The sequence below is a fragment of the Microtus oregoni genome, unplaced genomic scaffold (assembly GCF_018167655.1).
Source record: "Microtus oregoni isolate MIOR12 unplaced genomic scaffold, Mior012 000014F_ref0000157, whole genome shotgun sequence".
NCBI lineage: Eukaryota > Metazoa > Chordata > Mammalia > Rodentia > Cricetidae > Microtus > Microtus oregoni.
The window spans coordinates 39,745,386-39,759,689 of NW_024543073.1; the positions used below are offsets into that span (position 1 = coordinate 39,745,386).

General features: G+C 40.0%; 1 protein-coding gene across 3 annotated transcripts in view; it reads right to left on the reverse strand.

Moving 5' to 3' along the window:
- Positions 1–14,304, reverse strand: part of Large1 (LARGE xylosyl- and glucuronyltransferase 1) — a 510,741-nt gene that overhangs the window by 220,108 nt on the left and 276,329 nt on the right. For all 3 annotated transcript variants that reach the window (XM_041663357.1, XM_041663358.1, XM_041663359.1), the window contains one exon: positions 10,704–10,827. In XM_041663357.1, the coding sequence (XP_041519291.1) occupies positions 10,704–10,827 (124 nt within the window). The remainder of the gene's footprint in view (positions 1–10,703; positions 10,828–14,304) is intronic.

The following is a 14,304-nucleotide window of genomic DNA, read 5'->3' on the forward strand; positions in this document are numbered from 1 at the left end:
CTGACAAAAAAGACTGCTCTGTAAGGCAGATGACATTTATGCTGTCTACACATGAAGAACACAGCATCCAGTGACTGATCTTCTACACATAAAGTACATATGCTTTTGAGTTACGGCTCTTGTATAGCCTGTATAGCCTGTGACCTTGCCCTATGTCTCTTTGACAAAGGTCAGAGACATACTGTTGGTATAGGAATCAGATAGTTTTTCAGAAACTGGACCATTAATCCAGGAACCAGAAACATATTACTGAGCATGAGTTAATGGCATCTTTCCTAGTCCTGAAAGTATTTAACCCTTCTGGAAAGAATAAGAAAAAGAAGGAAGGGAAGAAATTAAATCCTATGAACTATTATGGAAACCAAGCCTTTTTTGAGAGGTCAGAAATCACCCTGGAAGTACAAGTGATGAAAAAATAATAACTATCTTCAAAAACAGATGTTTATTGACTCCCAGTGAGGTTTTGTCTTGATTATGCTTTTTTAAATCAAAAATGTTGCAAATCAGAAAATGATTTAACACATTGGACCCAGAAATTACAGCTGAGCAATATAACTTAGCATAGAGGAATATGTCTTAATATAGAGCTCTCGCTGTTTCCTCTAGTAGAACAGGGCTAACTGAGTACTGCAGCTCTCTGTTGCTATCCAGCATTATAGGAGGAATCTGTTACATGACATTAGTCAGTGAAAGACCAGTTCTAAATCTTAGGTACACTTTAATCTATGCACAATGCTTTTGCATTACTGTAAAGGTGAAATACTATAAGCTGAACTGTCCTGATGAGGGTCTATCTGCATGTGAATGACAGCCATGTGAGGAAAAGGTAAGTGCCCACTGTGTTCCAGCACTGTGCTACCTAGTATATGGTATGATTTAGATGCACTGAGTCATTACCCCAAAAGGGAGCTACAGTTCTCTCTTGAAAGACTTAAGTGTTGTGTATCACTCTGGTTACTTTAGCATGTATCAAGAAACCACAAGTCATATTTCCCCTCTGGGACCTCTGTTGGGCATCTCAAAGATCAGAGCCTCCTAAGCTTATGGAATTACCCAGGCAATCAGGGATATCTAGTCACATTAACTAAAGCAAGTCACTGCCAGTGTGGAACCTCTATATTATATCCAATTTGGGGAGAAAAGGTCTATGTTAGACATAATCATTGAGGAGATTTTGGATACCTTGCTTGCCTTTCTAGGCCTCATTTTTTATAAAAGCTATGAATATCAGGCCTCCGTCAACATATAAAATCTATCTTTGCTTCTTTCGCTGCAATTGAAAATTCAATACTCAGAAGTTTGTCTTCATAGGATAGTGAGGGTAGGCAGACTTTCACTTAATGGTTCCATGGAGAGGAACAATAGAAGTGTTCTTCCTGAAGACCCACAGGGGTCTGAGAGATTAAAGCTATCTACGGAGCACTTCCTCTCTTTTCACAGAAAAGACACATTAGAAATGAGTGGAATGTCAATCTGCAGAGTCAACTGTCAACATTTTCTGTAGCCACTGTCTGGAATCAGACTTCATAACCTTTGTAACATGGGTAATGAGCAGGCACCAGGGCTAAGAGAAAAGGAGATAAATTAAGACTCCCCACCAAACAGGTGAGCCATGAAACAGCCATTGCCTCAGCCACTTCCCTTTATGAACTCAGCATCAGAGGTACATAAGTGGTGGCAAGAGAGTGACTTTCTGTGCCAGATGGGGCAAGAAAAAAGGCTAGCAGACACACAGGGCCTTGTCTGAAAGCTGGCAAGAACTGTTTTGTTCAAAGCAAACTGTCCACTGTGATGATCATTTAGTTCCCTTAGATGAGAGCCACTGGGCCATCACAAGCCTCAGCCGCAGCACTGGAGGAGGCCACTGTTATCCCTAGCAGGAAGGTGTGTTCTCAGCAGGCCTTTAAATGGAGGACTCATGCTTAATTCATTTGTTCTTTAGGATAGTCTGAATAGGAACAGCTTTAAAAGTTTTCGGGACCTTTGTCTAAGCAGACTTATATCTTAGGCTACACAAGAAATGAGAAGAACACAGACTGATTCAACAAAGTGGAGTTAATACAGTTTTGGGATTAGAACCACTATTACATGACTCCGAAGTGTTCAGCTAAGATTTGGAGTTTTTTTTTTGTTGTTGTTTTTTTGGTTTTTTTTTTTCGAGACAGGGTTTCTCTGTAGCTTTGGAGCCTGTCCTGGAACTAGCTCTTGTAGACCAGGCTTGGAGTTTTTTTTTTTTTTAATTATTTTTATTGAGCTCTACATTTTTCTCTGTTACCCTCCCTGCCTCTCCCCTCCCCGTTTCAACCTCCCCCAAGGTCCCCAAGCACCCAATTTACTCAGGAGATCTTGTCTTTTTCTACTTCCCTTGTAGATTAGATCTACGTATGTCTCTCTTAGTGTCCTCATTGTTGTCTAAATTCTCTGGAATTGTGGTTTGTAGGCTGGTTTTCTTTGCTTTATGTTTAAAAACCACCTATGAGTGAGTATATGTGATAATTGTCTTTCTGTGCCTGGGTTACCTCAGTCAAAATAATGTTTTCTAGCTCTATCCATTTTCTTGAAAAATTCAAGATGTTATTTTTTCTGCTGCGTGGTAGTACTCCGTTGTGTAAATGTACCACATTTTCCTTATCCATTCTTCGGTGGAGGGGCATTTAGGTTGTTTCCAGGTTCTGGCTATGACAAACAATGCTGCTATGAACATAGTTGAGCACATGTCCTTGTGGCACGATTGAGCATCCTTTGGATATATACCCCAAAGTGGCATTACTGGGTAGTAAGGAAGGTTGTTTCCTAATTTTCTGAGAAATCGCCACACTGACATCCAAAGAGGCTGTACCAGTTTGCATTCCCATCAGCATGCAGAAGTGTTCCCTTTTCCCCACAACTTCTCCAGTATAAGTTTTCATCAGTGTTTATCCATATAATGGGGATATTAGAACTGAGCCTATAAATTGTGGGAGCAGAGGAGAAGTAGGGAGAATACTAGAAACAACACATTCACTCTAAAGGGAATAGACCTTACATGCATGAGCCCAGGGACCCCAAATGAGAGCAATTCAAGTGCACTGAGCAAGGCCTCATTTTCTAATGGCTACAGAATTTTCCTTCAGATTAAAACTCCATCTGTATCTAGTAAATTATGCAACTTCCTATTTCATATTATCTCATTCAAAAGGTAAAAGTCAAATATCAGCTTTTGCCTTTATTAGTTGCCTGATCTTAGGCAAATAATCTTCAGGGTGGGGTTGTAGGTTTATGAATTATTTGTGAGATGGAAGTAATCAAACTTCACTCTCAAGTCCAGAGGGTTGTCATGAGAAAAGAGTGACAGTGTGCAGCCATCTACAAAGTTCTATAACAAAATAAATCCCATTCTCCAGAGGCTCAGAGCTATAAGCTTTGAGCATAGCTCAGAGCACAGAAAGTACGGTCCTGGTGGCTTATTGAAACAGGGATCTGGAGACCACAAGTAAATGGATCAAGCAAGTACCAAGAAGAGAGAGAGCATTCTACAGGCCTCAGAGATGGGTAAACCTGAGATTCCTACTTGCAAATCCACACAAATTGATCATTATGGAAAGAAGTATACCAGTCCATACTGGGTTTCCTACAGTTTGTTTTTAATCATGTACCCATCCCTCATAAATTTCCTATTCCCTCATATTCCATCTTCCACACTAACAGACATAATAAGGGGCCCACAGGAGTGTTTCTGGGAAATGTCACTTCCAAGAGCAGTACAAAGTAATTTCTCAAGAGCCAGCCATAAAAGGGGATGCTTACTTGTGTCTACAGATGTGCCGTATGACATACTTGTTGAACAAAACTACAAAGCACATCGCACATCTGCTTCCCTCCTGTTCTTCTTCCTTCCCAGATATCATCTAAAGTATGACATATGAATGTGTTCTGTTCCTGGTACTTGTCATAGAAAAATAATCATCCTGGTTTCATAATGAGTTTGAAACTAGCATGGGCTTGCATGATAAGTTCGAAGGCCAATGCTGACTACATATGAGACACTGTCTGAAAAAGAAAAGTAGAATAGTCAAAAGAAAGAAAACGCCAGGTGGTAGGGGCACACACCTTTAATTTCAGCATGCAGGAGGCAGAGGCAGGTACATCTCTGTGAGTTCAAGGCCAGTTTGGTCTACAAGAGCTAGTTCCAGGACAAGCTCCAAAGCCACAGATAAACCCTGTCTCAACAAACAAATGAAAAAAGAAAGGAGGAAGGAAGGGAGGAAAGGAAGGAGGGAGGAAAGGAGGGAGGAGAGGGAAAGGGAGAGAGGGGGAAGGGAAAGAGAGAGAGAGAGAGAGAGAGAGAGAGAGAGAGAGAGAGAAAGAGATAAATGCTAACTTATAGGTCCCAGAGCTACTACTGGAATATGGGCTGGTGGATAGGCTGGTGCACACAGAATCACTATTACAAAGTCACAGGCAGGCAGACATGTGACTGCCCACACAGACCCCAAATCATACTCAGAAATGTAGTGACCCTCTTTTGAGATCAAAGATAAATATTGCCTTTTTGTTTTAAATAACCCAGTGTTAGAGCTGTATACATGGTGACCCAGGCCCATAATCGCAATTCCTAGGAGGCAGGGGCAAGATAATCAGAGGTTGCAGACTAGCCTGAGAAACTTAGTGAGGTACTTTGAAAACAAAATGTAAAATGAAGGAGAGGGAACATAGCTCAGTAGTACAGTGCATGTCTAGCATTTGGGAGGGCCCTATGTTAAATCCCCAGAACTAAAAACAAAATAACAAAAGAGCACTGAATGTACTATGTATCAGTTATATAGCAAATATTTTCTTAACCAGGTACCCAATTAGGCACACAACAGGGACAAAATCCAGGGAACAAACAGATACTAAATGGTTTTTAGCTACATTTCAAATATTATGATAAGACATCATGACCAAAAGTTTATTTGAAGTTTACAGTTTCAGAGTGTTAGCATTCCTTGAGATCATGTCAGGGAGGAGGGCCACAGACAGGTATTCTTGGCACTGGAGCAGAAACCAAGAGCTCAAATCTTAAGAAAAAACTACAAGGTATAGGAAGTTAAAGCTGCGGGCATTTGAAACTTCAGGAGTGTGAGACCCTGACTTTGCAAACTCTATTAGGGGATTCATTTTAAGCCATATAATGAGTGGGGGAAGGGGAGATCTCGGTTCCAGAAATGTTCTGCAATTTGTACGAATTTGAATGAATATCCTGAAAATTGACAATTAAGGAGCTAAGGAGCAGGGCCATAAAATTTAACGAGGTCCAGATACTCCTAGGAGGCATCCTGCCCTTGAAGATACCTTGTCGGTTATTAATGGCTCTTTGCTAGAGTTTTTTGTGCCCAAAAACTGACCAATGGTTTCAGAAACTACCTTATCCTGTGCCCTCCTTACGCAGTCCCAAGATGACAGGACAAGAACTCTCCTGATTATGGTGTTTCCCCTTTAAAAGTTCTCCCTTCCCCAGGCTTGGCAATGCACTTCCCTCATCCACTGGGTTGGTGTGCTACAGGTATTGTTCAAACTGGAATTTATATATTAGAAACACTCATGTTTCACATCAGAATCCTGTTCCATGGATTTTCTTTTTTGGGGGATCAGTAACTTCGGCACAACAAAAGCATTCTTCAGTGACACATCTCCTCCAACAAGGACATACAGCCAAATTCACCCCAACAGTTCCACCAACTGTTGGCCAAATATTCATACAAATGAGTCTATGGGAATCATTCTCAAACTATCACAAGCAACTTATCGGAGGATGGCATGAAAATATGGCAAGTTTCATGGAAAAACATGTAATCCAACAAATGCACAGAACAAAGAATCTCCAAGGTAAGGATGACGCAGGCAGTTTCCCCCAATATCATAGCCTCAGCAAAAGAAACCAGCTTTGACAAGTATACCACTTACAAGGTTAGGGACATGCGCATTAGAAAAAGTAAGTAAAAAGTATGAAATACAAGTAAAAATAATAAAAAGAGAAAACGTAAGATAGTATTGGAAGGGAGTTTCAGCGAATACTGACATTCACCTGTGTTTAATTTCCGTACACTTTTATACCCCAATACAGGGGGAGGAAGACAAAAGACTGCTTTAACATGATACAAAGGACAACTAGAACAGTTACTTGTTTCAATACTTTGAGCCATCAAGCCATGAATCTATGAGAAAACCATTTTGTTGTTTAGGCAGTGAACCCACACTAGACCAAGTATCCTGAAGGGAGTCACTCCCTAGGTCAAACTCCTAATTCAAGAGAAGAAGCATAAGTATGCTTGAATTTTCTGACCTTTGGTCATCTTAACATCAAAGGGACCAAGCAACCACACCGTGGGTCAGGATGTGCAGCCCTAGTTGTTGTCAACAATTTTGAGCAAACTTAAACCCTCTGAACTTCAGACAAGGTAGAAATGAACTCCACAAATTCCTCCCTGTTTATTAATTTTAATAAAGCCTGAGTTTCTGCTAAAGACAGATGATCGTGTCTACCTTAGGTGAACATTTCTTTGTTTCTTAGATTTTCCCGTCTTTGGTACATACATTCTAACCATATATGATACCCATGTCTTAGTTACCTGGGTGGAAAAGAATCATACCCATCTCTGACTGCTGACCTCTGTTAGCAAAGGATTAAGGGAGAAAGCATCTCTAGTCACTTTGCAACTTTGAGCCAAATTTTTGTCAAAAGACTTTACAACAACAAAATAATCACGTGCAAGCAGATAATGCTTTGCAACATATATGCTCCTATGGCTACAGTATCTCCTAATTAAAGATTGGAGGCTCATCAGGGGTGGGAATACCTGCTTGAGGTTTGTCTAGGGTGTTTTTTTTTTTTAACAGTTTTTAGCTGTATCAAAATCTAAATTTGTTAAATCAAAGAACTCATTTGTAATATCAAATGGGATTAAAGGTGGTGGTGGCACACATCTTTAATCCCAGCACCTGGGAGGCAGAGGTAGACAGATCTCAGTGAGTTTGAGGCCAGCTTGGTCTTCAAAACAAATTCTACAATACCAGGGCTACATAGAGAAGTACTGTCTCAGAAAACCAAAATGAAAAACAAAAAAAAAAGAGCAATAGTGGGCCATAGATGATTTTCAAAAGAGGATGGGGGTACCATGCATGGGCTTGCTTTTTCATAAAAACGGATCCTCGCTATTGTGCAAGAATAGACCTAGGAGAGAAAATGTGAGCAGAATAAAGGCAAGAGATGCCAGTATGTTGGGAAAGATTGCGAAGCTTGGTTGAGAATACTGGCTAGGAATATAGGACTCAGCTAGGCTGTGGGATAACACATAGGGAGAGGAAGGACAAAGGAATAATGAGCAGCTATGCAGATGACAGTGCCATGAGTCAGGAGAGGGGCAGATGCAAGTTAGAAGGAATGATCAAATTAATATATTCCTTTATGACCACTAGTGAAATGGAAACAGTACGTTCTATATAATAATGTATCGATATTCATATTCTACAAAGTTCTGGGGATAGAAATCCTTAGATACAGGAGAGAGATGGTACATAGAAATATAGAGATGTTAGGAATCTTCTCTGGAGGACAAGATTCTAGAAGATAGTACACATTTTAATATGCCAGATCCAATTTTTTTAATTATTACACCTTTTAAACAATTAAAGCTTTGACTTAGTTAATAACTGTACCAGTATGTTTTTTATTGCTATAATAAAGACCAAGACCAAGGGTAACTTAGGAGAAAAGAGTTCATTTGATGATATATTCTGATCATAATCCACCACTAAAGAAAAACATGAAAGAAACTTAAGGCAGAAACTAAACTAGAGGCCATGGAGAAACACTGCTTCCTGGCTTGCTTTCCATGACTTGCTTACTCTATGTTCTTATACAAACCAGGACCACCTATTTAGAGAGGACACGGCCCCAGTGTACTGGGCCCTCCCACATCAACTCTTAATCAAGAATATGTCCTACAGACCAATCAACAGACGTATTTTCCCAGTTGAGGTTCCCCTTCCCAAATACCCATAACTTGAGTCAAGTTGACAAGAAAGTAACCAACAAAATCAGCATGTAAAATAATAGTTTATCTGGATCACCATGAGTAGAACCACAGACTCCCTTTATTCTATCCTCTCTTCTAAGGCTGGGGCAGGAAGCCCTGGGCTACATTCCAATCATGGATCACCATTATGGATTGCATCGCAAGCTATGTTATCAATAGGATCCACAACAACTTAGGAACCACATGACCTTGGGATTCAAAAGAGAGAGGGATACTTCAAGTTTTAAAATATTCTTTAAAAACAACAACAAGGTCTCGCTATATTGCCTGCTGGTCTCTAATTCCTGGGTTGTAACAATCCTCCCTCTTCATTCTTTCTAGTGTGGGACTATAGGTTCCAGCTACTATGTCTGAAAAGACCAATCATTTTTAAGAAACTGACATGCTACAGATACTATATCCTCCTTCAGTGGCTGGCATTATCTAAGCCCATTTGACAAGTAAGATAGCGATGGCTCAAACCCAAGCATGTAGTTCTTCTGTGGAAAACAAATATTTGAAATTAAAACTTAGAAATTGCTGTCCCATTTTTTATTATAATTTTTGAGATAGACTTTCACTAAATCATTCAGATAGGCTTGGAGATAATTATTCTTCTGCCCCAGCTTCCTCATTTTCTGGGACCACAGGCCCATGCCACCCAACCTGACTTCTTTTATGTTTTAAACAAATCATGGGTGGCTTCATAACTGAGACAGGGCAGGGGAAAATGGAGTAATAATTGTGGAGGCAGAGCTCTGTTTCTCCTCTCTCTTTTTATTTCTCCTTGGTGCTTGTACTAGAACCTGGGAGACAGAGTGGTGTGCTTTTCACCTTAATTAGTACAGCAATTTGCTAAATTTTGTTTTTGCCTTTATAAGAGTGTTAATCAATTTTACCTCGGAATAGATTGGAATGACATACAAATTATGAGAATCCCCAAATGCAAAATTCTGAACATCTCGATCAACCTAAGAGCCTAAAATATGTGAAAATCAGAAATTCTAGCCTGCATCAACATGATCAAACTATTTAAAATATTATTACTCTGAAATAAAATTATAATGGCTTTGTGGCTCTGAAAAGAATCTGTTTGCCAGAATCAGTCCCATACCTAGGTACCTATCTGTTCCTTCCCAAAGTGCTTAGTACAGAAAGTCAATGTTTTCCTTCAAAGCTACTATTTCCTCTAACAATAGCAGGATGCTAAACCTCCTAGTATGTTCTCATCTTCTTACTTCATTAAAGAGGTACTACGAGACTCCAATGGCAGCTCATCATTTTAACACTGTGACATAATATGGTCATTTGCATATTACATGCTCAAGATTTATGCAAGTGTTTTATAAAAAAAATAGGAAAATTTAAAAAAAAATGGGAACACACACAAACACAACTTACCATGATCTAAGTAAGTTTACATTTTGTGTCATGATGCATTCATAGATAGCTACCTTTGGCTGCATAAGGTCTAAGAAACACAGACTAGATAAAATGCTGAGAGACAAGTGGATAGAAAGTTTCTTGCTCTTTCTTGGAAAAGGGAAAGGAAAGCAGTGCCACTGAGTATAAAGGGATGGGTGAGATTGTGACAAGATATTAGGGGAGAAAGTTTGATAGAGGGAACAGAATAAACAAAGGAGTGCAACATTGGAGAGAAGCTACATATTAGGTATCTTCTAATAGTTATGGTTAAGTGTAGGGAGTTTATTGCAATGAGTAGATGCCACGAGCTCTCCTTCAGCCAATAACCTTTAAGATACCACCCACTTGGGCGTGGTCTCTTTTACTTTAAGAAGCAGTGGGAATCCAGCGATCTCTCTCTTGGTTCTGGCTCCCTTTCTGGCGACCAGACTCTCTGTTTCTTGTTTGCAATGAGAGGACTGTTGTTTGGGACAGTGATCTGTAAGTTTTTCTCTTCAAATAAATAACCCTTTTTTATTATCCCTAATTCTTAACTGGTGTGGGATTGTTTTGTGGCTTCAAGTAGAGACAGATAAGAAGTGGACTTGGAAGCCCTAATCAGTCAGTGGTCTTTAGACCACAATCCCAAATATCATGCAAGCAAGGTGGCACTATAGAAGAACTTGAAACAAAGGAATCAGGTGCCCATATGAATTTTATTAGTTAAAAGTTCCTAATGTAGTATTTATTCAGGAATTCGTCTTGAGGCATCAGCATATATTCTTTCATCAGAAACTCCTACCCCAAAACTTAGGATTATAATCTTTCTGTCCCTAAAGAACCAGGCTATCATGGGCAGGTGGTTGATGTGTGTCTTGTGATTAGTCGGTAACAGTACATAGAGTTAAGGTAAGATCTGTCACTCTAAGGTCAATGTTCACCTCAATGAACAACAAAATGATTACCTACTATGGTACCACAGATCATGTTTAGATACAAATCGAGGTCAGTGAACTTCAGCTTCTATGGAGTTCCTTGGTATCTAGAATTGCCCAGATCAAAGTAGGTAATCTGTTAGAAGGCCAGTTTTGCTAATACATTGCTTAATGATAAATTTAGATAAGAAGAGTTACAACCTGAACATGTCCTACTAGGAGGTGAGGTCCCTGTTCTTATTATAGACAATTAATTATGCAAAACTGAGGTCCCCAGTTGCAGCAGATAAGAGAACACTTTTCCCTTCTCCCTTCTTCCTTTCCATACCTTGAGCTCATCAGCATTATAGAAGTCCACACGCACTGCAGGTACCATCCAGGTTTGGAAGAGCGTAGCCAGGATCTGCTCTGCAATAGAATCAGCAATGAGGTGGAAATGCAGAGGGTTCCGCCTGTGGAGTAAAAAGGAGAATTCCAAAAAAGCATTAAAGGATTTGAATCTTGTTACAAACTGATAATGTGGGGCAGTGTCACAAGCCACTTTGGAAATAAATCAGGCATGTAGCTCCATAGTGCTTTTTGATGAGGATTTTAGAGATGCAAGAGACAGAGGACATCTCCCTCAACCTCTGCATTTCAGAGTGTAAACAACCAAGAACCACAGAAGGCAAGACCCAATTCTCACTTCTGTTATGAGGAAAAGAATCTAAAGTAGGACATATTTAATAATTGCATCAATTATTGCATCTGCCAGCTTGACATGCCAGCATTAATGCAGAAATACAATGACAGCAGGCCATGTCTTACACAGGTGTGGATGGCTGTCAACATACTTCCCCAGTAACTCAAAGACACAAGTATGACACAAAGGCAAAGATTCTGGGGGCTTCAGTGGCTTGAATACAAAATGTCCCCTATGTGCTTGAATACTTGGGCCCCAACTGGAGGCATTGTTGTGGTAGATAATGGGACCTTTAGGGGTAGCGTTTTGCTGAAGTAAGTGACTAGGAGTAAATATGAGTTTTTATAACTAAGCTCACTTGTTGTTCATGTTTGGCTTGCTGACTGCAGAGATGAACAGCTGGCTTTGTGCTCCTGCCTTCCCCTTCATGAAGAAAGGCATCCCCTAGGATTTTTTTGGCAACTTCAAGCCATAATAAACTATTATTAGGCTTTATTAACATTTCTTAGGCAGATATTGTTAGGGTATTTTCTTTCTTTTTTAAAAAATATTTATTTATTTATTATGTATACAATATTCTGTCTGTGTGTATGCCTGAAGGCCAGAAGAGGGCATCAAACCTCATTACAGATGGTTGTGAGCTACCATGTGGTTGCTGGGAATTGAACTCAGGACCTTTGGAAGAGCAGGCAATGCTCTTAACCTCTGAGCCATCTCTCCAGCCCGGGTATTTTCTTACAACAATGAGATGAGTAAAAAGTGCCAGAAACTGGTATGAGAAGAAGAGTATGCTTTTGAACATAATACAGAATAAATCCTTCCTTCCTTAAACTGATCTATCCCAAATCTTTTGTTATAATATGAAAAGTAATCAATACAAGGAAAAGTGGAAATGAGTCCTAAATCTTCCTACAGCATTTCTTTCTTGAGTCTGATAAATGGTGATCTTAGGCTTAAAAGCCATCCTATAATAAAAACAAAATAGGTTCACTCCTGTTTATAATTAAACCTCTATTCCTCAAGGACTGGGCTATGACCCACCAGCAACCTTAACTACAAATGGTTCTGTAAGCCTATTCCAGGAAACATCAACCATGCCTTTGTTTCAAAAAAAAAAAAATTACTAGACTATCTATGACTACCTTGCTATGACTTCTTGTTGCTATTACTACCTTGTTATAACCACCTTGCAATTACATCATTGTTTCAGGATGCTGTTATAATTAACTTGTTATGATTATGTTCTGCTACTATAACCTGCCCTTTTTTGGGGTCAGGGGATCTTTCAAGACAGGCTTTCTCTGTTGCTTTGGAGCCTGTCCCGGAACTCATTCTGTAGACCTATTTGAGATTGGCCTAAAACTCACAGAAATCTGCCTGCCTCTGCCTCCTGAGTGTTGGAATTAAATGCATGTGCCACCACTGCCTAGCTAACCTAGCTTATTTTGCCTGTCAAGTCCCCCATTTAGAAACCTCCTACCGCTAAGCTATAAAACTATGTCTAACACTTACCTCTTCAATCTCGTTTGTAGGAAGAGATAGCCTGTGTACATAAATAAAACTGCTTGCTTTAATCAATCATTTGCTTTAATTAATTTGGCCATGATGACTTATGTCAGTGGTCTTTTCCTTGCATCTCTGGAATTAACAACAAATATCACTTACCCTCTCTAGCAACAGAGTCTCATCCATCTCACACAACCCATGATTTCAGTACCTAATCAATGACAAAACTTCAGAGGCCACTCCATATAGGGTTCCAAGTTGAATCTCAGGAGATAAATCTACTAGCTTTAACTTATCGAGGTTCTGTAAAAGCGAATGGTTTCACCTCAAAATTCAGCATTAAAATCTGTAAAATGGGCTTGATCAATTATAGCTCTATGTATGTATATATGGACGTATACATGCATGCATCTATCTATCTATCATCTATATATTTACCAATCTACATGAACTGGTCTTAAGTAATATGAAGCAAATAAAATAGAGATCAGAAGGACAAGGACTTGGCTGATGATGGCTGTTACTATTACACCCAACCTTCACTGACATCTCACGAATATTTTATTTCTTTCTTCATGACTATTGCTTCCTCCAACATACATTTCACTCTATAAATCCTGTTCCTCTAAAACAATCCCATAATTCTCTGTCCACTGTATGATATTTTAATATCTACCCTCCCACATTGAGCTAACAGGGATTTTTTTTTTATTTTTGTTTTTTATTTTATTTTATTTTTTTAATTAATTAATTAATTAATTTATTTATTTATTTTGTTTTTCGAGACAGGGTTTCTCTGTGGTTGTGGAGCCTGTCCTGAAACTATCTCTTGTAGACCAGGCTGGTCTCGAACTCACAGAGATCCGCCTGCCTCTGCCTCCCGAGTGCTGGGATTATAGGCGTGAGCCACACTTTATAAATAATACCAAACAAAATTCCCACTTCCTCCCCTCCTCCCACTTCCCTCCTGCTCCCCTACACACCCTTCCCTCTCCCCCTCCAGTCCTGAGAGAGGGCAAGATACCCTGCCCTGTGGGAAGTCCAAGACTCTCCCAGTATATCCAGGCTTAGGAAGGTATGCATTCAAATAGAATAGGATCCCCAAAAGCCAGGACATGCAGTAGAGACAAATCCCAGTGCCATTATCATTGGCTTCTCAGTCTGTCCCAATTTTCAGCCACATTCAGTGGGTTCAGTTTGATCCCATGCTTGTTCAATCCCAGTCTAGATGGAGTTGGTAAGCTCATTAGCTCTGGCACACTGTCTCGGTGGGTGGACCAAGCCCTTCGTGGTCCTGACTTCCTTCTGCTCTTCAACTGGACCTTGGGAGTTCAGTCCAGTGCTTCTGATGTGGGTCTAGCTAACAGGGATTTTGAAGATTTCACCTTGTCCTCCACTTCATTCTCATGTCTTTGAAGTCCTTCCTCCTCCTCTGGATATTTTCTGTTCCATATCCACTTGTGACCCTCGCCTGTTCTTTCTATAAAATGAGCTCCAGAGTCATAAACTCCAGGCAGCTCTCTTCAGCCATCCTACCCATTGCAGCCCCACCTCTTCTCATCAAGCTCTGCCCAGGTCCCTCTGGAATAACGTGAGGTGTCTGTGGCAAGGTTCTTACGATTTCATAAGTAACTGACTTTATTTACTTTCACTGGCATAATGGGACTTGCAAGGTACATGGCCTACTGCAGTTCAAGAAATGCAGCATGCAGTTCTGCAAGTTTGTGAGCCTGCTGGTACC